The sequence below is a fragment of the Staurois parvus genome, unplaced genomic scaffold, assembly GCF_062004578.1.
Source record: "Staurois parvus isolate SC_StPar_1 unplaced genomic scaffold, SC_StPar_1.0 ptg000652l, whole genome shotgun sequence".
NCBI lineage: Eukaryota > Metazoa > Chordata > Amphibia > Anura > Ranidae > Staurois > Staurois parvus.
In genome coordinates, this window is record NW_028318448.1 from 2,605,517 (window position 1) to 2,628,555 (window position 23,039).

Here is a 23,039-nt window from a genome sequence, read left to right on the forward strand (position 1 = left end):
AGACGAGGTGGTTGTGTGGTTTTCCATCGTCTCTCCACAGCTAGTCTAGCAGTAATAAGGGTATGAGTTGTGAATGACTGTATATGATGTGGCAAGGTCTGCATGCTTACTCCTAGGAGAGCCATTGAAGGTGTGAGAGTCATCAGTCTATAAATTACTGATACAAGAAACATCTTGATCACTGCCCAGAACAGGGGTGGCCAACCTGCGGCTCTCCAGCTGCTGCAGGACTACAAGTTCCATCATGCCTCTGCAAGTCAGTAACTTCCCATCTTTGCAATGCCTCATGGGAAATGTAGTTCCACAACAGCTGGAGAGCCACAGGTTAGCCACCCCTGGCCCAGAACATGGTGATAATAGAGCACCATCAATTTAAATTTCTTTATTTAACTTTTTTCCAACTTTTTAAAGCCCATTGAACACTTAAACCCACCAAAATGCACCATCCAACACACACACACACAAACACACACACACAAACACACACACACACACACACACACACACACACACACACACACACACCAGATGCACTAAAAAAGGTCCATCTTTTCAAGGCATATAGGACCAGCTCCTACTGGTATTCAGCACCTGATTTTTTATTATGGTAACTCAATTTTGGGCTTAAGAGCTGCAAGTCTTTCTCATATTTTTGCCTTCTCATTTCCTGGTGCCCACATGGTAGCATACATTTTGTTGATGGCCCTCCACACACCAACATACAAGACCCTCATCAGAACACCATTCCTACTTTTGACCTTAAGAACTATAGGATTAATGTTTGCATTAATAAGTAAAGTCCCTTTCTGTTCAGGTTCATCTTTTCCTAAATGTGGTTTCTAAATTTGTCTATAAGGTCAGGAACCAACCTACTGGGGATTTTTCTTTCTAAATCTGCCATTTTACCCATGTATGTTCACTGCATGTGGCTGAGAAGTATCTTCTTTCCCTAACTTTGTTCTGCCTAACTGCTAACACCACAGTCAGTGGTTTTTAGGCATGTGCATTCAGAGGATTAAGGGCCAGTGGCCATCTTACACTGGAATGGACACCTGGAAATTAGGCATTCGAGAGTAGTGCTACCTATTTTAAAATATGGAGATGGGAAACAGCCTTATGCACATGAGTTTGCTGGGGTTTTTCATATATGCTTTCTTACTGTTTGCATGGTAGATGCATGTCCACACTGTTTGCTATGCTACGATATAGTTTTTATGATTGTGCCAAGCCATCTTTTCCCCTTCTCTAGGTTTGTAGTCTTTCCTTACTTCTAATGAATCTAATAATCTTTCCTCCTTCTAATGAATTAGCCACACCCAAAAAAGGACATACAAATACAAAAAATGAGGATGCCAGGCTGTCTCCTTTGGTTAAAGATATTGCAGCTTGCAGAGGAGCAGCTTCTAGATTACTAGCAACCAGCCTGAGGGGAAACTGTCATATTTGTCATTGGTAGATCAGCTATGTGCCAAATCTCCAAACAAGCAAAATTCTGCAGCTCATTTCTAGTGGTAACCCTCTCTACCACACAAACTAGCTTGTGGATGTTTGGAAGAAGCCATGTAAGATAAAGAGGGGGAGAAGAATAAAGCAGTTTCTCAAGAGAGACCACTAAGCCTTGAGGGGAGCATGTAAACTCACTTACATTTAAAGATACAGTTGCAAGAAAAAGTATGTGAACCCCTTGGGATTACGTGGAGTTTTGCATGAATTGGGCATAAAATGTGCTCTGAACGTCATCTAAGTCACAATAGAAGAACACAGTCTGCTGAACATAATACTACACAAACATTAGATGTTGCCATGGTTTAATTGCACATAACATGTAAACATTCACAGAGCAGGGAGGAAAAAGTATGTGAACCTTTGGACTTAATAACTGGTTGACCCTCCTTTGGCAGCAATAACCTCAACCAAACGTTTCCTGTAGTTGCAGATCAGACCTGCACAACGATCTGGAGTAATTTTGGACCACTCCTCTTCACAAAACTGTTTCAGTGTAGCAATATTCTTGGGATGTCTGGTGTGAATCGCTCTCTTAAGGTCATGCCACAGCATTTTAATTGGGTTGAGGTCAGGACTCTGACTGGGCCTCTCCAGAAGGCGTATTCTGTGCTGTTGCAGCCATTGTTTTATTGAATTACTTGTATGCTTTGGGTCATTGTCCTGTTGCATCACCCATCCTCTGCGGAGCTTCAGTTGGCGGACAGATGGTCATACGTTTTCCTGCAAAATGTCTTTATAAACTCTGGAATTCATTTTCCCACCAATGACAACAATCTGTCCAGGCCCTGAGGCAGCAAAGCAGCCCCAAACTATGATGCTCCCTCTGCCATGTTTTACAGTGGGGATGAGGTTTTGATGTTGGTGTGCTGTGCCTTTTTTTTTCCACACATATTGTTGTGTGTTCTTCCCAAACAACTCAATCTTGGTTTCATCTGTCCACAGTATATTTTGCCAGTAGTGCTGTGGAACATCCAGGTGCTCTTTTGCAAACTTCAAACGTGCTGCAATATTCTTTTTGGACAGCAATGGCTTCCTCCGTGGTGTCCTCCCATGTACTCCATTCTTGTTTAATGTTTTCCTTATTGTAGATGTGTCAAAAAAAATGTTAGCATGTGCCAGAGATTTCTGTAGGTCTTTAGCTGACACTCTGCGATTCTTCTTTACCTCATGCAGCATTCTGCGCTGTGCTCTTGCAGTCATTTTTACAGGACGACCATGCCTAGGGAGAGTAGCAACAGTGCTAAACCTTCTCCATTTGTAGACAGTGTCTTACCATGGACACATGAACATCAAGGCTTTTGGAGATACTTTTGTAACCCTTTCCAGCTTCATGCAAGTCAACAATTCTTCATCGTAGGTCTTCTGAGAGCTCTTTTCTGCGAGGCATGATTCACATCAGACAGTGCTTCTTGAAATCAGTAAACCCAAAACAAGTGTGTGTTTTTTAAGGGCAGGACAGCTGTCAGCAACACATCCAAAATTATCACACTGATTGGAGTCAAGGTTGGCTCACTCCTGGCTCCAATTAGCTCTGGGAGAAGTCATTAAGCTAGGGCCTCACATACTTTTTCCTCCCTGCACTGTGAATGTTTACATGTTATGTGCAATTAAACCATGGCAACATCTAATGTTTGTGTAGTATTATGTTCTTCTATTTTTGTGACTTAGATGACGTTCAGAGCACATTTTATGCCCAATTCATGCAAAACTCCACGTAATCCCAAGGGGTTCACGTACTTTTTCTTGCAACTGTATCTTTTGTTCCAATGGTCCTAAAAAGAAGAGTGAAGTTGCCATATCATTAATATTCCATGCCAGGAGTGGACAATTTGTACAGTTACCCAACAAAATCTGAAAGGTATTGCTATGTTATATCAGCTTTTACAAGCAAAAACTTGGGAATATTTCTATAAACACATTTCCAAATCTAGGTGCATTTCTGTGCCAATTCCCATAGAATCTCTACAATTATTGATTCCAGAGTTCTCAACAACCTTATGGAAAACTAAAGGAATAAACACACTTGACAATCAATATTGGGAAGGCACATACATGCCCAACAAGGCTTCACAGTTATTTTTAATTCCAGACTCTGAAATCTTAACCCATGCCAAATTAATTTCATACTTGCTACTACTAAAGTCACCTTTCATTAATTTTCCACACCAGGAGTGGACATTTTGGACAGTTACCCAACAAAATCTGAAAGGTATATCTATGTTATATCAGCTCTTACAAGCGAAAAACTAAGTTTGCCAAAACTCCACCACCTCATAGATGGGAAGCTGAACTTCAAACCAATTTCACAGGCAAACAATGGCAGACAGTCACAATAAATAACTACACTCATACTAAATGTTCATCTTTTTGGAAAGCGGCACTGAAACATCTCCTTAGATGGTATATTACGTCTTATATATTGTCTAAATTTCCAAGTTCTAATTCTAACTCATGTTGGAAAGGATTTGGACAAGTGGGTACCCTGCTCCATATGAAATTGAGTTGTGTACATCTACAAAGCTTTTGGTCCTTGGTTTTCAAATTGATTTCTTAGGCTTAACACAATATTTTGCCTAAACACCCTATTTAGTTGAGTTAGCAATCCTTACCATTAACCTAGATCATATCCCTAAACAACTCCACAATATAACAATACAGATCATTTTTGCAGTCCGCCTATGTATTTTGAGAAGATGGAAAACTCCTGATGTACCAACTACATCTGATGTTGATCTAGCCCAGCAATGGGCAAACTACGGCCCGCGGGCCGCATACGGCCCGGCGGACCTTTTAATCCGGCCCGCGGAGCTAGGCTCCCGCTAGGCTCCTCTCACAGTCCGCCCTGAAGACCGGGTGTAGCATGAAAATCTGTCTCCTATGAGGATCTGTCCCCCTCGACGTATCTGCGCATGTGCCGGAGATCGCCGATCGGCTGCTAATGCCTGAAACTGGCACATGCGCAGATACATCGAGGGGGACAGATCCTCATAGGAGACAGATTTTCATGCTACACCAGAACGGCGCGGGAAAATGGCGAGAGGAACGCGCGGAGCAAAGGTAAGTGAATTGACACAGGGGGGACTTGGAGACTTAATATGGGGGATGAATTAATATGGGGAATGAATTACTATAGGGGGGATGAATTACTATATGGGGGATGAATTACTATGGGGGATGAATTACTATAGGGGGGATGAATTATTATAGGGGGGATGAATTACTATGGGGGATGAATTACTCTATGGGGGATGATTTACTATATGGGGGATGAATTACTATATGGGGGATGAATTACTATGGGGGATGAATTACTATGGGGGATGAATTACTATATGGGGGATGAATTACTATATGGGGGATGAATTACTATAGGGGGGATGAATTACTATGGGGGATGAATTACTATAGGGGGGATGAATTACTATGGGGGATGAATTACTATATGGGGGATGAATTACTATATGGGGGATGAATTACTATGGGGGATGAATTACTATAGGGGGGATGAATTACTATGGGGGATGAATTACTATAGGGGGGATGAATTACTATATGGGGAATGAATTACTATAGGGGGGATGAATTATTATAGGGGGGATGAATTACTATGGGGGATGAATTACTATATGGGGGATGAATTACTATGGGGGATGAATTACTATATGGGGGATGAATTACTATGGGGGATGAATTACTATGGGGGATGAATTACTATATGGGGGATGAATTACTATATGGGGGATGAATTACTATGGGGGATGAATTACTATAGGGGGGATGAATTACTATGGGGGATGAATTACTATAGGGGGGATGAATTACTATATGGGGGATGAATTACTATATGGGGGATGAATTACTATGGGGATGAATTACTATATGGGGGATGAATTACTATAGGGGGGATGAATTACTATGGGGGATGAATTACTATATGGGGGGTGAATTACTATGGGGGATGAATTACTATATGGGGGATGAATTACTATGGGGGATGAATTACTATGGGGGATGAATTACTATGGGGGATGAATTACTATATGGGGGGTGAATTACTATGGGGGATGAATTACTCTATGGGGGATGAATTACTATATGGGGGATGAATTACTATGGGGGATGAATTACTATATGGGGGATTAATTACTATGCTTACTATGGGGGAATATTACTATACTTACTATGGATGACACATACACATCATTCATCTACTCTTGGTCCGGCCCCCGGGTCCAATATATGAACCCATTGCGGGCCTCAAGTCAAAAAGTTTGCCCACCCCTGATCTAGCCTATGGGTATGAAAAAATAATGACATATAAAAATGATAGGGCAGCACATTTCCTGCAGAACTGGAACTTATGGCGTCTTTATAGAAAATTGGATGTTTGAATTCTTATGATTAGTTATTTAACTAATAACTACTTACTGACAATCTGTATTACTTGGAACTGTTAACCAGCTTTACAGTTTACATATTAACTACCTGCCGACCGCAGATAGCCAAATGACGGCTGCACTGCGGCCGGCCAGTTCTGAGTGGACGTCATATGACGTCCTCCCAGAACGTGCTCTCCTGCGCGCCCCAGGGGGCGCGCATCCGGCGATCTCCGTGATCGCTGTGTCCTACGGACACAGCTGATCACGTGATGTGGTAAAAGGCCAATCACAGCGGCCTTTTACCACGTGATCAGCGGTGTCCAATGACACGCTGATCAGAGGGAAATGCAAGTGCCGGTTCTCGGCTGCACTTTCCTCACGCTGTCAGATCGTGAGGAAAGTACTGCCAAGAACCGGCAGTTGTCAGAGTGGGGATCGGCACCGATCATCAGGGCACTGATGATCAGTGCCCTGATGATCGGTGCCCAGCAGTGCCACCCGCAAGTTCTGCCCACCTGTGCCCAGCAGTGCGCCCACTAGCTCCGCCCACTTGTGCCCAGCAGATCACCCACCTGTGCCCAGCAGTGCGCCCACTAGCTCCGCCCACTTGTGCCCAGCAGATCACCCACCTGTGCCCAGCAGTGCACCCACCTGTGCCCAGCAGTGCACCCACCTGTGCCGCTCTGCAGTGTCACACACCTGTGCCCAGAAGTGCCACCTACCTGTGCCCAGCAGTGCCACCCACCTGTGCCCACCCACCTGTGCCCACCAGTGCCACCCACCTGTGCCCACCCACCAGTGCTGCCCACCAGTGCCACCCACCAGTGCAGCCCAGCAGTGCTGCCAGTCAGTGCCACCAGTCAGTGCCCAGGGGTTGTGCCAGTCAGTGCCGCCAGTCAGTGCCCAGCAGTGATGCCAGTCAGTGCCATCTATCAGTACCCATCATCAGTGTCACCTATCAGTGCCACCTATCAGTGCTGCATATTAGTGCCGCCTATCCGTGACACCTCATTAGTGCTGTCTATCAGTGCCGCCTATCCGTGCCACCTCATTAGTACTGCCTATCAGTGCCCTTTAGTGCTGCCTATCAGTGCCCATCAGTGCCGCCTATCAGTGCCCATCAGTGCCGCCTCATCAACGCACATCAGTGAAGGAGAAAAAGTACCTGTTTGAAAAATTTTATAATAGAAACAAAGAAACTTTTTTTTTTTCAAATTTTTTGCAATTTTTTATTTATAGCGCAAAAAGTAAAGTGCCTAGTGGCGATTAAATACCACCAAAAGAAAGCTCTATTTGTGAGAAAAAAATGATCAAAATTTCATATGGGTACAATGTTGCATGACCGCGCAATTGTCAATCAAAGTGCGGCAGCGCTGAAAGCTGAAAATTGGCCTGGTAAATAAGGGGGTATAAGTGCCTGGTAGGCAAGTGGTTAATTGTACTTTAATGGCACTCATTTTTGTAATAAGTGTGTGTTCTAACACCTTCTGCACACTTCTTTGTATTAAGATGAAAATACTAATAAAAATATTTGGGGAAAAAATGATCATGCCCCTTTACCAATTGAAGGCCTGGTTTTTACCCATGAATAGACTTTAGGTATCTATAGAACAAGCTATGATAGCTTATTGAGATCTGCAATCTTTAACATTTATGAAATCCCCCTCTACGATAACAACCAAGTTTCCTTCTATGGTAGCCTCTCTGGAAGCCTGGGCCTTTGTGTTCAATCATCCCACCCTTACCGAACCTAAATTAAGCTTAGATATCCTGCTCCAAGTATACTGTTATAAAAAATGTTTACAATAAACCATGGATAGAGGCAGGGTGCTTTACTTTAAAAGATCTCACATCTGAAAAGGCAGAGAAAAATGTTTACACCTTCTTACAAATCCAAAATTTACATTTTAAAAACCATTTACAGTATATATTAATAGACTTTGGTGCTATCTGAACACACAAATCCCATGTAAAGGAGGTATATCCTGGTTCTATAATTACCTGCGATACAATTCTCTAAATCATCCTATATGTTAAAGTGGGTGGCTGACTTTGGTAAGTCCTTCTTGGAAGAGGAGTGGCAACATGCTTTGTCCAATAATATCAGCGTCATGAGTTGTGTTAATCATTGGGGTAATGTTCTTAAACTCTTGTACAGAAGATAGTTTATGTCATATAAACTATCCAAAATGCATCGCCGTTATGCTGCGCCAGTGTGGACATGTTGTAATCTGTTACATGTATTTTGGGAATGTGTAAATTTATACGTAGCTTTTGGAATGCAGTTTTGTCCCTTATCTCTCAAGTAACAGGTATTCTTACCTCCCCAATGCCTCACCTGGCTTTATTAAGCCTTCACATGGATGCTTTCCCAATTTAGAACAGTAGTCTCAGACATCTCAATTGCTGCCAGGTTGGCAATAGCCAACTACTAGAAATCCACTAAATCACTTAATATTATAGATTTTATGCGTAGAACTAATACTCATCACCTCTATAACCAGTCCCTAGGCTTTACCAACCATGGCTTGCAAGCTTTCAATGTCAAATGGGTCAATTGGGATCTTATATTTAAATTGTCAGAGCTATATTATGCTATCTGATCAACATGGTCTTTAATGGATGCACATACAAATAGAGAATATTGGTGCTTACTGTTATTGCTGGCTTTTCTCTTTAATTTTGTTTCCTTGTTCTAGGCAGGTTTCCTGCCTCACTACTTCTTTTTTTAATATATTTTTTATTATTGTTTCTTACAAAACCAACATAACATTTAATACATAATTATCAATCATTTATTACAATTTTCCAAAAATAATCCTCCTTCCCACCCCCATTCCCTCCCATATTTCTTTGACTAGTAGTTTTTCCTCTCTCCTACTATCTGGCATTAACACCATTAAATGTTCTTATCTTTATATCAGCATATCTCTTCTACATCTCATTCTTCCTTATTCTTCTACACCATCAGAGTCTGCAAATATCTGGGTAGTTTTAAACTCACACCATCTTTCCCATATTTTTTGAATTTACCCATTTTATCTTCTACGTTGTGGTAAAGTTCTTCCTTCCTGCATATATATTCTACCCTCTTTATCCAATCCTTTAGTTTAAGGGTCTCTTGGGCCTTCCATAATTTAGAGATCAACCCTTTTGCCACATTAATTGAGGTATCATTGTGCTCTTATATTGTTTCACTGCAAAATCAGTATGATGGAATAAACACACTCATGGATCTTTTATTATACCGTCTCTCGTGATCTCAACTATTTGTTGTGTTATCTCCTGCCAAAATTCCTGTATTTTGGGACAATCCTACAATATGTGTACTATTGTACCTTCCATCCCAAAACCTCACCAACAATACAAGGAGTTCTCTGGATGTTGCTTGTGAGCTCTACTGGGGGTAACATACCATTTTGCTAAAAATGTATAATTCATCTGTGCTGTATTCATATCGATTGCCCCATGTGCAATTCTAAATATTCTCCTTCTCTGTTGCTCACTTAACTGCATTCTCAACTCTTTTTCCCATTTACCCATGTACGCTGGAAGTGCCAGTTCAGATATAGTTGTCAATATCTTATAAATACATGAAGTACCTTGTTATTATATTCCATCTGAGTTTAACAATTGCTCAAATGGGTTCATATTTTTAACTCCTCTCAATGGCTGTGGAAGCGATGCTACAAAATGTCTTAATTGACGCTACCACCAACCTTCTAACACATAAAATGTATCCTTTTTGTTTCAATTCTTGTAAACTACCTATTTCCCTATCTTTCATAATATCCTTTAACTGTACATTCCTTTCTTTATTCCAAGCTCCTGCTGTAGTGCTCTTGCCCGGTGGGAAAAAATTTGTTCCCTTCAGTGGTATTAGTGGTGAATTAAGCCCCCATCCAATTTGTTTATGAATTAAATTCGATATCCTAAATACTAATGAAGAATAAAACTCATTTGTTCAAAGGGGGAGGCGCCTGAACTTGATGCTGGCCGGCAGAGTGTGTTAGGAGCTTTGTGACCCGCCGGTAGATGCGGCAGAGAACATACCTCTTGAACTTGGAGTGGGGGACCAGCGCTATCTCTGATTGTTGGGGTCCTTTCGGCCTGCCCAGAGTTCTGCCTTGTAGAGTGGGATGGTGTGAGGATCAGAGCGGAGGGGATGGAGGCTGCAGAGGAAGCTGTGGATAGTCTCATGAGAGGTACCACGCAGACACTTGGGAGGTGCACGGCTGAGCGGAGAAGGGAAAGGAAAGCCCTCTGGAGGTCACCCCTGGTCACCCCATACCCCACAGCTGAATGAGGACTGGAGTAAGACGCTGCACAGGACGTTTAGATTGCTATATGGGCTGAAGAAAGAAATTTGCCAACTGTAAAATGGAGAATGCTGAGTGCCCATAATTAAACAAGCATTCAGTGTTTAGCGAAAGTGATGTAGGAAGACACAGTGGCTGATGGATGCAGTACCCAGAGAAGTTATAAAGTGGGGAGGAGACACAGGGGGTTACCCAGCGGGCATAAAAGTAAGAACATTTAGAAGAAGGAGTCGGTTAACCCATGGAGGAGTGCAGACATTTGAAAGTATAATGTATTAGGTACTAAGGAGGAAAAGCAAGAAGCAATATAAGATTGGGTCTCTGATGGGACGATAGTGTGGAAAAAAGGTTAGAGGCCCAGATCTATCTATCTATCTATCTATCTATCTATCTATCTATCTATCTATCCATCTATTTGACTATCTTTATAGCTGCACAATCCCATGCATATTAAAAATAGAGAAGGGATAAGAATAAGAACATACTCCAAGTTTAGAAACAAAAGAAAGTAATATGAAGAGCAGATCGGTGAAAGGAGGAGGGGTAAAGTACAATTAAAAAATATAAGAGAAAAGCCCTCTATTGAAAACAATAGTGGAGATCAATCCAGACTGTCATTGGAAACATCTGATCTGAATCAATGTAGAGGAGTTCTCAATGTAGAATGTTTGAGGGACAAAAGAAACACGGAAGAACAAACAGGAAGTTTACAAATACTTACAAAGATGGAAATGGCAGATATGTCTGCGAAATTAGAACTTTCAATAAAAAATGATATGGCAATATTGCATAAGGATTTAGGTCTTGCCCCGAGTGGAAGAGACGGAATATAAATTGGATAACACGCTTAAGTAATAACTGAGTTAGAGGGGCAAATGGAAGATATGAGAAGTGAACAAAGGAAACTGTTATATAAGATAGTATATCAGGAGAATAGAAATAGAAAGAACAACTTGAAGATCTGGGGGTTACCAGTAATGTCCCAGGGAGAAGATTTAAGAACGATATTGAATAAGTTCCTAAACTCAATATTAGGTAGGCTGATCTATAACAGAGCAATTGAAAATGGACAGAGTTCATAGGATAGGAAGACCCCAAGGAGTGAACACAGAAACACCTAGGGATGTGATAGTGCGATTCCACTATTTTGAAGATAAAGTAAAGATTAAAGATAAAGGAGAAAATAAAAGGGATACCCTCAGTAAGATATGAAGGAGTGACTTTGCAAATATATGCAGATATAGCACTGGAAACACTAGCAAGAAGGAGATTCTTGAGACCATTGCTGAAAGAGATGTAGAAAAAAAGTAACTGCTGCAGTTGGGGTTTCACAGAATGCTTAGTGGGATGGAAAGATGGATGTTCAACTAGTCTGAGGTTCCCAGAAGATCTACAGGATTTCTGTGAAAGATTAGAACTGCAAATACCAGGAATGCCAGGGTGGACAGATGAGATTAAGGAGAAAAGGGAACTGGAAGAAGAGAGATGGTAACTAATCTTCAAAAACAGAGATGGTAATAGAGATATGAGGAGTGGAATAGGATGATACCTTCAAAGAAGCTATATTGCTGGGATTCGTTAATTAGGGGGACTCAAATAAGAACTTAATTTAGAACTCAATTTTGGGTCTCCTCTTGATGTCTTTATTTTAGTTATATTTTTTTATTTTTCTCTTTTTTCTCTCTCCCTCCTCTCCCTCCTGTCTTTATACATTATAAAGCGATGGGAGATATATGGGGTTATTGGATGGGGGTGGGAAGGGAAGAGAGAGAGATGGAGGTATTGAGTGAAAGATATAGCATTGGCAGGATTTATGGATGCTAATACACTGTTGGACCCACACCTCATAAGGATTGAGATGGGGTGGTGGGAGGCGTAAATTTACCCCAATTAGAGGGATCGATGATGGGAATTGTTCCACAACATATCCAAAGGCTAGAAATAACCATAGGTTCTTAAGGGGTGAGGGACGGGGGTGGGGGAAGAGTGAAGAGGGTGGGGAGAATGGGAGGAAGGGAAGAGAGAGAAAGCCTATCTAGTAGTTACCCAATGTATCAGACTTACTATACTAAGACGTACCTTGGTGTGGATTGGAGGAAAAAAAAAGGAATCAATATAATAGAGATGGCGGATAAAAATGTAGTTCATTTTATGACTTACAATGTAAAAGGTTTGAATACTCCAGTAAAAGGTATAAAATTTTAAGGGAAATTTATGAACATTCAATTGATTTAGTAATTCTACAAAAAACACATTTGACTAATGATACAAGAATTAGGTTACAATCAAAAAACTTTCCTGTATGGTATTGTGCTGATTCACCAATAAAACGAGCCAAAGGGGTAGCTATCGGGATAGCAAAAAATATGAGATATGTATATATATATATATATATATATATATATATGAGTTAGGGGAAGAAATGCAAATAAGCAAAGAGTCGTTGTTGGCACATATTACAATTATACCTAAAGAAGACAAAAACTTGTCTCAATGTGCCAGCTATAGACCAATATCATTACTAAACATAGATACAACACTACATGCAAAAGTTATTGCCAGCAGGATGAAAGACCTAATGCCAAAATTTATACACTTAGACCAAGTAGGGTTTATACCAGGGAGAGAAGGACAAGATAATGGCTTGAGATCATTGCTTGTCTTACAAAAAAGTAAGACAGAGAAATCCACAGTTCTATTTCTGTCGATAGATGCTGAAAAGTGTTTGACAGGGTAGATTGGGGATTTATGAGGAGTGCCTTAGAAGTGGATACAGGATCTAAAAGGATGCAGTGGATGCATTCTTTATATAGTCATCCCTCTGTAGTGGTGAAGGTCAATGGCCTATTGTCACAACCTTTTGAAATGCATAATGGAACAAAACGAGGATGTACACTTTCACCTCTTCTGTTCATACTATCATTGGAGACCTTATTAGCAACTATACGACAAAGTGCAGATATAAAAGGAATTAAAATAGGAGAAGTGGAACATAAGATAGAAGCTTGTGCAGATGATTTGTTGTTTTATGTAGTAAATCCGAAAATGACATTAACAAATCTTATGAGAATGTTAAAAGCATATGGAGAATTATCAAATTTTAAAAATAACCTTTCAAAATCTGAGATTTTAGATATTAATATACTGAAAGCAGAAAGACAGATATTAAAAGAAAAATGTCCCTTTACCTGAAGGGATAAAGAACTAAATTACTTAGGAGTAAAGTTGACTCCATCACTTAGGAGTATACAGTATATCAGACAAACTACATACCACTATTAAATGAGATAAAGGATGAGTTGAGAAAAATCTCAAAAGGACCACTTTCCTGAACAGGGTGAATAAACATGGTGAAGATGGTGATAGTGCCTAAAATCGTATATCAATTTCAAATGCTTCCAATATATCTGCTGCTAATGTATTTTAGGGCTTTGAAAGGAATGATAATGAGATATACAGTATATTCGCAAATAAAAAACAAAGGGTGAAATGCGAGGTATGTAAAGATAAAATAAATGGGGGTTTAAATGTGCCAGAGTTTAAAAGATATTATTTTGCAGTATTATTATCACAAATAATGGATTGGGTACATAGTGCATGGGGAAAAAGTTGGGTAGGGATTGAACAAACACTAGCTGCAGTACAACTGGATAAAATTATTTGGGTTCCACAACATTATCGAACGTTGTCTGAAAACACTAGTACTGTACTTTAACAAGAAAAGTATTTAGGGTATGGAATTTAATTCATCACTACTTGTTTCAACCAAAAAAGGTTTAATTACGGTCACATAAATGGAATTATAAAAATTCCTAAAATGTGAACCAGAACCTGCTGTCTTTAGGATGATATGTTTGAATACTATACTGTATGTGACAGATTCTCTACCATAATGATAGTGATTGCATATTTATGGCTGTATTTTTTATTTTTCTCTAATAAAAACTATTTGAATGAAAATTGAGAGCTGCTTTTCACCAAATGTAGTCACATAAAATTCTAAAGTATATGTATATATTAGGCATGAACATGACTTGAGCTTGTTCATTGTGAGCATGCAGGATAAAGAGAGGAAAGAATCATAAATGGAAATGAGTTCTCTATTAAGGACACATTTTTAGGTTGAGTGTAATACCTTCCTAAAGAAACAAAAGAAACAATACTTAATTATTTGTATGTGACCCCCTAAATATAGTTTTGTGCCATAGCCTGGATGTCAGCATAAAATAAAAAAGCTTATAGTACTGGAAAAATTACTTTCAGAATTGTGATTTTTCTTCTATTATGAGAATATAAAAGTTATTTTTCTTTCAAGTAAATGTGAATAGCTGCACATTAATATTTAGCATTTTTTAAGCTGAAGCTTTAAATTTTAAGCTTCAGATAAAGCTTTATGCCATTTTCATGTTTTACAGACACTTGATTTGTTTCTTTTAAGTACGTTTTTCATAGAGTAAAGTGTATTTCTTTTTTGCAGCCAATTTGGGATAACGCCTACTTTTTATTTGTTCTCATTCATATGCCATACAAAAGCAAATTATTAAAAAAATGCTTACCTCTTTTGAATGCCACATTCTGGACCTTCAGCATTGTAACATAATACCAATTTACTTTGTTTATGAGGAGGCTGGCCAGCTGTGTTTGCCATAATCAACTCTGTCCATACTAGATTTTTACACTGCCTAGCCTAACAATGGGTTTTCTTGCATTGTATGATAATGAAAGCAAGCTCATCCTGTCCTTAGGACAAACTCACTCTAAAGCCAGCCATAGACGGATTATAATGCAGCCAATTCAGCAGGGGCCAGCAGTTATAGCCTGCAACACTGATAGTTGTATTCTGATAGCAGGGAACTCCCAATGTCAGAGGTTACCTAGGACTTTAGTAAATCATCTCTAGTGAATGTAGTTTAGAAGAAGTTGTAATGGTTCAGTCAAATTGTATGCTTGCAAGATTAACTGATTGCAGTTCATGCATAAATATTAAGAGAGTCTCAAAATAAAAACACATGTCTAAGGCAGACCATACATGATGTGATTTTCTTTCCTGCAATCATGGGTTGCAGGAAAGAAAATCGCTTGATTCCCCCCATCAACACAGCCAGTGTTGATGGGGGTATTCCTCCCATGGAGCTACAGTATTGTGTTCTCCCCGTTGGGAGGGTGGGGGGGAGCCATCCCTGTTGGGAGAACACAGTGATTACTGCTAGTGGCTATAAAAGCTGCCAGCAATAATTGCATGTAAAATTCAACATGCTGGTTGTACCCAGGTTGTGCTACAATTGAGTACAATCAGCCTGTCCATAGATGGCTCAAATTTCTCGGCCAGTTCAGCAGGGACCTTCCATTTGAATCATTTATGGTCAGCTTAAGAACAGTCATTTTTTATATCCTAATGCAAAAATGTTAACTTATAGAAACAAGGAGGTTGATTTACTAAGGGTAAACAGGCCTTTTGCTTTGCAAGTGAAGTTGTACCTTGCAAGGGAATTTTCCCCAGAGGTTAGTGAATACGGTGAAATATAACTTTGCAAATAATACACATTTTTTTGCTTTCACATGACTAGATGATGGAATTCAGCAGAACTTAATTTACGAACCTCTGAAGAAAATTACATTACAAAGTGCAACTTACCATGCAATGTGACCAGCTTATTTTTCTTTAGTAACCAACACCTATGTCTTGAAATATGACTGCAATGTATATGAAAACATTTTGTTATTTTCCTAAAAATTGGAATGTTGTGAGGACAAATCATTGTTTAGCTACACAGGCTTCAGATGGTTACTTGTTTGAACCTCTTATCAAGTTGATTATTGTTAAACACTTTCCATCCAGGTAATATAATTAAATGGGTGGATACTGCCCTTAGTAAGACAGGTGGATATACTTGTACATCCTTCTCTTTACATTTGTTCACATGCCCAGAGCACACAAATCTGCTGGTCCCACTTTTATTAGAAAGCAGGGAGCACTCAGCACCAATGGCAGTTACAAGCAGTGATGGGGGAGGGGTGTAGGTTTAAAATGGCACTAAGGAGTAAGCATTGCGGGCTTGCTTAACCTTTTTACTGCCGCTAGTGATGGGCTTTATGTTCGAGTTGAACGTAAGCTCGACTCGAACATTGGCCATTTATGTGTTTGCTGAGCACACAAACCGTAAGGGCATTCGGGGGGCTGTTCACCTGCCATGCCCCACAATGCACTGTGCCCTGACAGTGCATTGTGATTGACCAAAGAAATGCACCTGACCATAGGCCAGGTGCAATGCTTTGGCCAATCACAACACATGATGACATCAAAAGAGGCTGAGGGTAACCCCACCTCCTTGTGAAATCATCACAGTATTTAAAAACTGTCATTGCAGAGCAGCTGTCAGAAGGCAGGAGTCAGCATTGAGAGCGGAGCGTTTTTTAATAATTTGTACGGGTTGGCGGCAGGCATCGTGATTGACATCGGATCTATTTCGGTGGGACATTTTTTTTTTTTTTTTATTAAATGACCTGTCAAAGACTGTCTCCTGTCATTATTATGCCACACTTTTTTTGGTGAATGGGTAGTGGTACCATGTACCACATACTCATTCACATTGGGGGGGGCAGGATCTGGAGGCCCTCTTGTTATTACCCCCACCCGCAAACCCCCACAACCACAGGCCAGGGTTGTGGGGAAGAAGCCCTTGTCCCCATCAACATGTGGACAAGGTGCTTTTGGGGGGGAACCCCCCTGCCGCACAGCACCCCCCCCCCCATGTTTAGGATATGTGGCTTGGTATGGTTTAGGAGGGAAGGGGGGCACTCAATCACCCCCCCCCTTTCCTGACCTGTTGGGCTGCATGCTCAGATAAGGATCTGGTATGGATTTTGAAGGGGAACCCCACCCCATTTAAAAAAAAAAATTGGCGTGGGGTTTCTCCTCAAAATCCATACCAGACCCAAAAGGCTTGGCATGGATGGGAGGGGGGACCCCACGCCATTTAAAAATAAATTTTTAATTGTCGGGCAATGACTTTCAACTGTCATTGGGGAACCCTGCTGACAACTGAAACATTAAAGAATGTTTCGCTACTAAAATACTGCTGACATAACTCATGCGACATTATAGTAGCTGAGCAGTATCTTACTGCATGCTCAGATGTGGTGAGATACCGCTCATTAATTGTCCCTGTTTGAAGTTCGTGGTCTAACTTTTAGTAGGTTTGAATGTTCGACCGTGAACCGAACAAGGATGTGTTAGGCCCATCGCTAACTGCCACCACTGTAAGGCTTACAGCAATGGAAGTGGGGGGATAGGGGGTTGGGGGAAGTGGGGTTTTACACGGCTAATAGCTACAGCCACATAAGTGTGTGTACAGTCCACAAGCTGACTGTTGGCTTTCTAATGAAAGCAATCCAGCAGCTGTACAGCTGCAGATTGTCTACTGTGACCCCGAAATGTGCCCCCCGGACATGCTTCCTGGACTCCACTGTCCCATCTGTGAATCCAGGACCTGAATGGCAGGTGTTGCCGGGAAAGGAGACCAGGGAACATCTGTTCGCTGGTCTTCCCTAGCTAGAATGAACATGAAGTGATGTGAGAAATGTAACTTCCAATTTCTGGTGGCACATTTCCTGGCACTTATTGCCAGGGAACAAGCTAATCAAGCACAGGTGAAACATCAGAGGTCTAAAAAACCACTGATGCTCTGTTAAAGAGAAACTGTCTTAAAAATATATCAAACAATAAAGTTACAAGCATTTAACCTCCCCAAATATTTTGAGACCTCCCACACTTGCATGGAAATATCTACTCTAAATTAATGACCTTTTAAAATGTCACCTATAAAATATATAGGGTACCAAACTTTGCTGTCATTCTGTAGGCGCATGAAAATTTAAAGCTTGACATTTTGGGTATCTATTTGGCACAACCTTGTCTTTTCATTTTACCGAAACTAAGGTTTTATGCTCTAAAATTAACTTAAATGTACTTTTTACTGAAATGTTGTACTTTGTAAACTGTTGCGCAAATATTGTGTGACATAAAAAATAGAGCTTCCATTATTTTCTCCAGGGTCTCTTCTTTCAGAAAATATATGGAGGTTGATTTACTAAAACAGGTGCACTCAGAATTTGGTGCAACTGTGCATGGTAGCCAATCAGCTACTAACATCAGTTTGTTCAATTTAATTTAAAAAAAATACTTCAAGCTGATTGGTTTCTATGAAGAGTTGCACCAGATTTTGTACTCTCCAGCTTTAACCAACCTTCAGGCCTAAAATTATTTTTTAAACATGTGTGAAAAAAAACACAAAAATAGCTTTGGAAGGATTGTGGGATTGTTTTAAGTGGGTTTTAAGTGTCGCTTACCATGAATGATGGGGTGAGGGTTTAAAAGGCCACTGACCACCAATGATTGTGGCATTGTGGAAATACATTTTTTGGGGATTTATCCATGAAACAAAGCCAATGCACACAATGTAATTTTAGTGCAATGCAATTTCAACCTATCAACTTTTTTCCACTACTGATGGGATACTTTCACTTGGCTTTAGTGGGCATATTTTGAAGGTTAAGTACACTTTAATATATTTCTTAACCACCTCAGTGTCAGCATCTTCCTTTATTACCAAAAGATTGTGGGAAAAAAAGAGATCACCTTGGGAGTCCACTTTCCAAAAAAGAGTAATTTTCAAACTGTCCTTTCTTTTTTATTTGATATGTTTTATACTAGCAAGTAAAGTAATTTTTTAATTCTTGATATTTTTCCTTAATATAGTAAAAAAAATATATGTAAAACCCCAATGGTTATGAAATAATTCTATGCATCTGCATCTTGCATAATGGAATAATTGTCAGTTAAACTATCACAGAGCTGAAAACTGAAAACTGACAGGAAAGAGGTGTAACATGTTGTTCCTTATGTGATTTTTAAACAAAGATTTTGACCACAAATTGAAAATATAAAGGAATATGAAATCAACGTTACTGTCATTTTATAAAACAAACAGAAAGCGTGAAGTGCATGTGTATTTTCCACTTTTAAAAATATGGATAACCAGTTATTTTATCTATTTATTCAGTGATCTTTTACAACCCTATAAGTGCCATAGGCCACTTCAATATGAATAAATATACAGTGTGACTTAGATGTCAATGCTTACAACTCTTGTATCTCACTAATGGTCAGTAAAGTTTTGTGTTTTAGGCCACCCTTGACTTTATAGTGCTATACAAGTTTACCAAGGAAATATGCAGGCACCACTAATTACATACTGATGCCAGTTTAAAGTATTCAGAGTAACTACAGATTCCCTTTAAAATACAGCCATGTCTATTGTAAACATATGAAGAAAACATTATTAGGCTCTGAATAAATCTACAACAGACCATCTAAAATTGTGTACAATAATTATACAACGTCAGCATATTTAAGGGTCTTAAAATATAAATAAAGCATAGATGTTTAGGATACTGAAGTACCTGAAAATTCACAAATTCTTTGCGTTGCATTCCAGAGTCCTGCACACTCGTCCTTGGAATTTCTACATTTCTCTTTTAATCTCTTACAATGTGAGGCTTGAAGTACAGACAGGTTTAAAAGAATTAACCAAAAGGCTGGAAAATAGACCACAGAATCATTCATATATGTTACTTTTGTGGTTATCCTCTTAGTATAACAATATAACAAATACATATTTTTGTGTTGATCGTTGAGAAAAAGTGATAATTGCAGCTCTATTGTTAACCAAAGCAAAAATGTTCTTCTTGTTACCGATCTTTGACATTTTTTGCATTAGAGATGAGCGTCGGGTCTGGACCAAACCCATGTTCAGTCTGACTTTTACATTTGGAATTCAGTGAACAGTCATACTAAAATGATGTTTGGGCCTGAGTCAATCCTCCAACTGCAGCAGGAAGTAATATATTTAGTAGTAGTATTAGTAGTACCACCTCTGATAAATGTGAGGCAGATTGTTAGTGAGCTATCAGTCTTATAACAGCTGAATTTAAAAAATGGGCAGAAATGGTGGCTGACCCCACCATTCCTTTAAAAAAAGTTGCCCGCCCCCCACCCACCCAAAAAAATGATGCCAGACCCTTAAGTTCTGGTATATATTTTAAGGGGGACCCCACAGAAAAAATTGTAGGATCCCATAAATTCCATAATAGATCCATCAGATCTAGTATGATTTGTAACATGGCCGGATCTAGGGGGGTGTTGGGGTGGGCTATGCCTCACTGCCTCTTCAGCCAATGGGTACACGGGGTGTGCTGTCCATCATTGCAACAAAGTCTTCATCCCACGGCTTGGTGGATGGATTGGTTCTGCAAAGTTCTTGTAGTGATTGAGGTGAGTGAGAAGCAGGAGCAGGAGGAAGAGAGAGTAATTAATAGGTTAATTCTAGAACTTTTAGAACTGCCTGTGCAGTACTTAGCTTTTCCCTCCCTTTAATACCAGTCACTGTAATGCCACCTATATTGCTGTCCTTTTAACAGGGTGAAAGGAACCTTACACCTATGCTGCATAGGTGTCAACTTATTGTCACCCTATTAAAAGGACAGCAATATAGTTGGCACAACAGTGACTGGTATTAGGCTAGGTTCATATTAGCTAGTGCTCTGAAAAGCAATCCATGGTGGATTCATTTTTAGACTGTGGTTAAGCAGCCAAGGCCAGGCATATAGGAGGCAATCCTGACACATCCTGAATGCCTTTGTGTTTTGTTTTGCCAAACAGCAGTTTGTAATACAGACAGGGGGTGCTCAGTTAGTAACATGGTACATGTTACACCTTAAATGTAAGTCCTCATGTGAGTTGGGGAATCCGGAGACTGTGATGTTAAAGGGGGATCTCTGGGGACCTGATGTAACTATGGAAACTCTGGGGACCCTCACATAAAGGGGGGTGCTCTGGGGTCCCTGACTTTTGGGACCCTGGTGTTTAAGGGGGCTCTAGGGAACCCTGATGCAAGAGGGATTACTCTGGGGACTCTGATGTAAGGAGGGGGTGCTCTGGGGACCCTGATGTGAGAGTGGGTGACACTGGGGATCTGAGTCTTAATAGCAGACTCAGACAGACCAGGCGATCACTTTTTTGTGCAGAAATGCATATGTGAAGGAAACAGTTAAATATTTAAAAATAATCCTTTGTTCTGAAGTTTATATGTATCTGTGAGACTGCGACTTGTAACATAGTAAGTAGGAGTATTTTCTGGGTACAAGGACTGATCGTGCAGTGCATACAGTGACTAGGCACAGATTCTGTTTAATCATCCCTCCTAAGCCCCTCCCACTGTTAGACAAAATCTGTCCTCTGCATCATTTACTACTGACCTCTGAACTTTGTCTCATCTACTACTGACCCTGTCCACCATCCTGCTGACCCCTGTACACTGTTCTACAAACTAATAGCCTCTGTACACTGCCCTGCAAACTGCTGACCCTATCCTTTGCTCTGCTTACACCCTGTACACTGTCCTGATGACCTCCCATCCTCCACCCACCTGACATTTTTTACTGCACCCCCACATAAGACAGACTAGATCCAGCCCTGATTTCTAAGAGGGAACCACATGCAAAAAACTAGAATAAAGGTATACACACCGGACCCTTATCTGTGCTTAAAACTGGTCAGAAAAAGAGAGGGATGAGTCATACCAGGCCACATGCCCTCAACTGGGCAGGTTGTGGGGATCTGCAGGCAGGAGGCTTATCAGAATCTGGAAGCCCCTTTTAAAATAAGGAAACCACCAGATATCTGCCCCCATTAAAATAAGTGAGGAGTGCATAGAACTCCTACTCATTCAAATAAAAAAGTAAAGACACCAGAACGTTTGTCAGGTCTTTTATAAAAAAAAATTCCATAGTGTAATTCTGTCATAAATCATGCCATCCAGTGATGCAGAATATTGTTAATCATGATGAACAGTGTCCACCAACCCTATGAAGGAAAAAAACATGCTGATCTGCCAACATGTCCTATCATGATGAATGCTCCTCATGATTGACAGGTCCTGTGCCCTGCAATGGAATGTAAACAAAGAGATGGAGTTTGCCATGTGATGTCATTGGTCATATATTGTCAGTCATGTCACAGGGATCCCAGGTGACATAATTGACCAGATATGATCATGTACATATTTGGTTAATGAAATTACTGGTTATACACCGCCTCTTAGTTTTCATTCAACTTTTCTGGTGAGCAACCATCAAAAGCAGATTGTATTGATGGTCACGTGTATTTTCTTGTGGGTAGGTGGGCATCATCCATAATGACTGACGTACATTTACATTACTGGATTATGTTATTGATGAATAGGGAGGTTTTTTTTTAAATAAAGGACTTGTCAAGGTTTGTCAATGTGTTTATTTGCTTTACATTTTTGTGAATTAGTAGAGATACCCCTTAATCATTCACATGAGGTGGGGGATGGATATATGGGGACCCCTTATTTTACAGGAGGCTTACAGATTCCAATAATCCCTCCACTGAACTAGGAATGGGGGAAAAGGCTCTTGTCTTCATCAACATGGGTGACCCCAGGCAAGGTATGCTCCTATTGTTGGGAGCATGTGGCCTGGTATGGTTAAGCAGGGAGGAGCACACACTTGTCCCAACCCGCCAGGCTGTTTGCTCAAATCAGGGTCTGGTATGAATTTTGGGGGAAGAATACACTTTTATTTGTATGGGTTCCCCTTTAAAATCCATACCAAACCTGAAGGATCAGGTATAGAAATTGAGGGGACCCTGTGCATTTTTTTGTGTGGGACCCCCCTTGACATCCATATCAGACTCTTATCAAGGATTAAGGTCTGTGTATTCTTTTGCATGGGTCTCTTTAACATTTATACC

General features: G+C 40.3%; 1 protein-coding gene across 1 annotated transcript in view; it reads right to left on the reverse strand.

The window, feature by feature from the left end:
• The window catches only part of GFRAL (GDNF family receptor alpha like), an 82,146-nt gene that overhangs the window by 57,754 nt on the left and 1,353 nt on the right, over window positions 1–23,039 (reverse strand). The window contains exon 2 of the mRNA XM_089694114.1: window positions 19,667–19,801. Coding sequence (XP_089550240.1) covers window positions 19,667–19,801 — 135 coding nt within the window. The remainder of the gene's footprint in view (window positions 1–19,666; window positions 19,802–23,039) is intronic.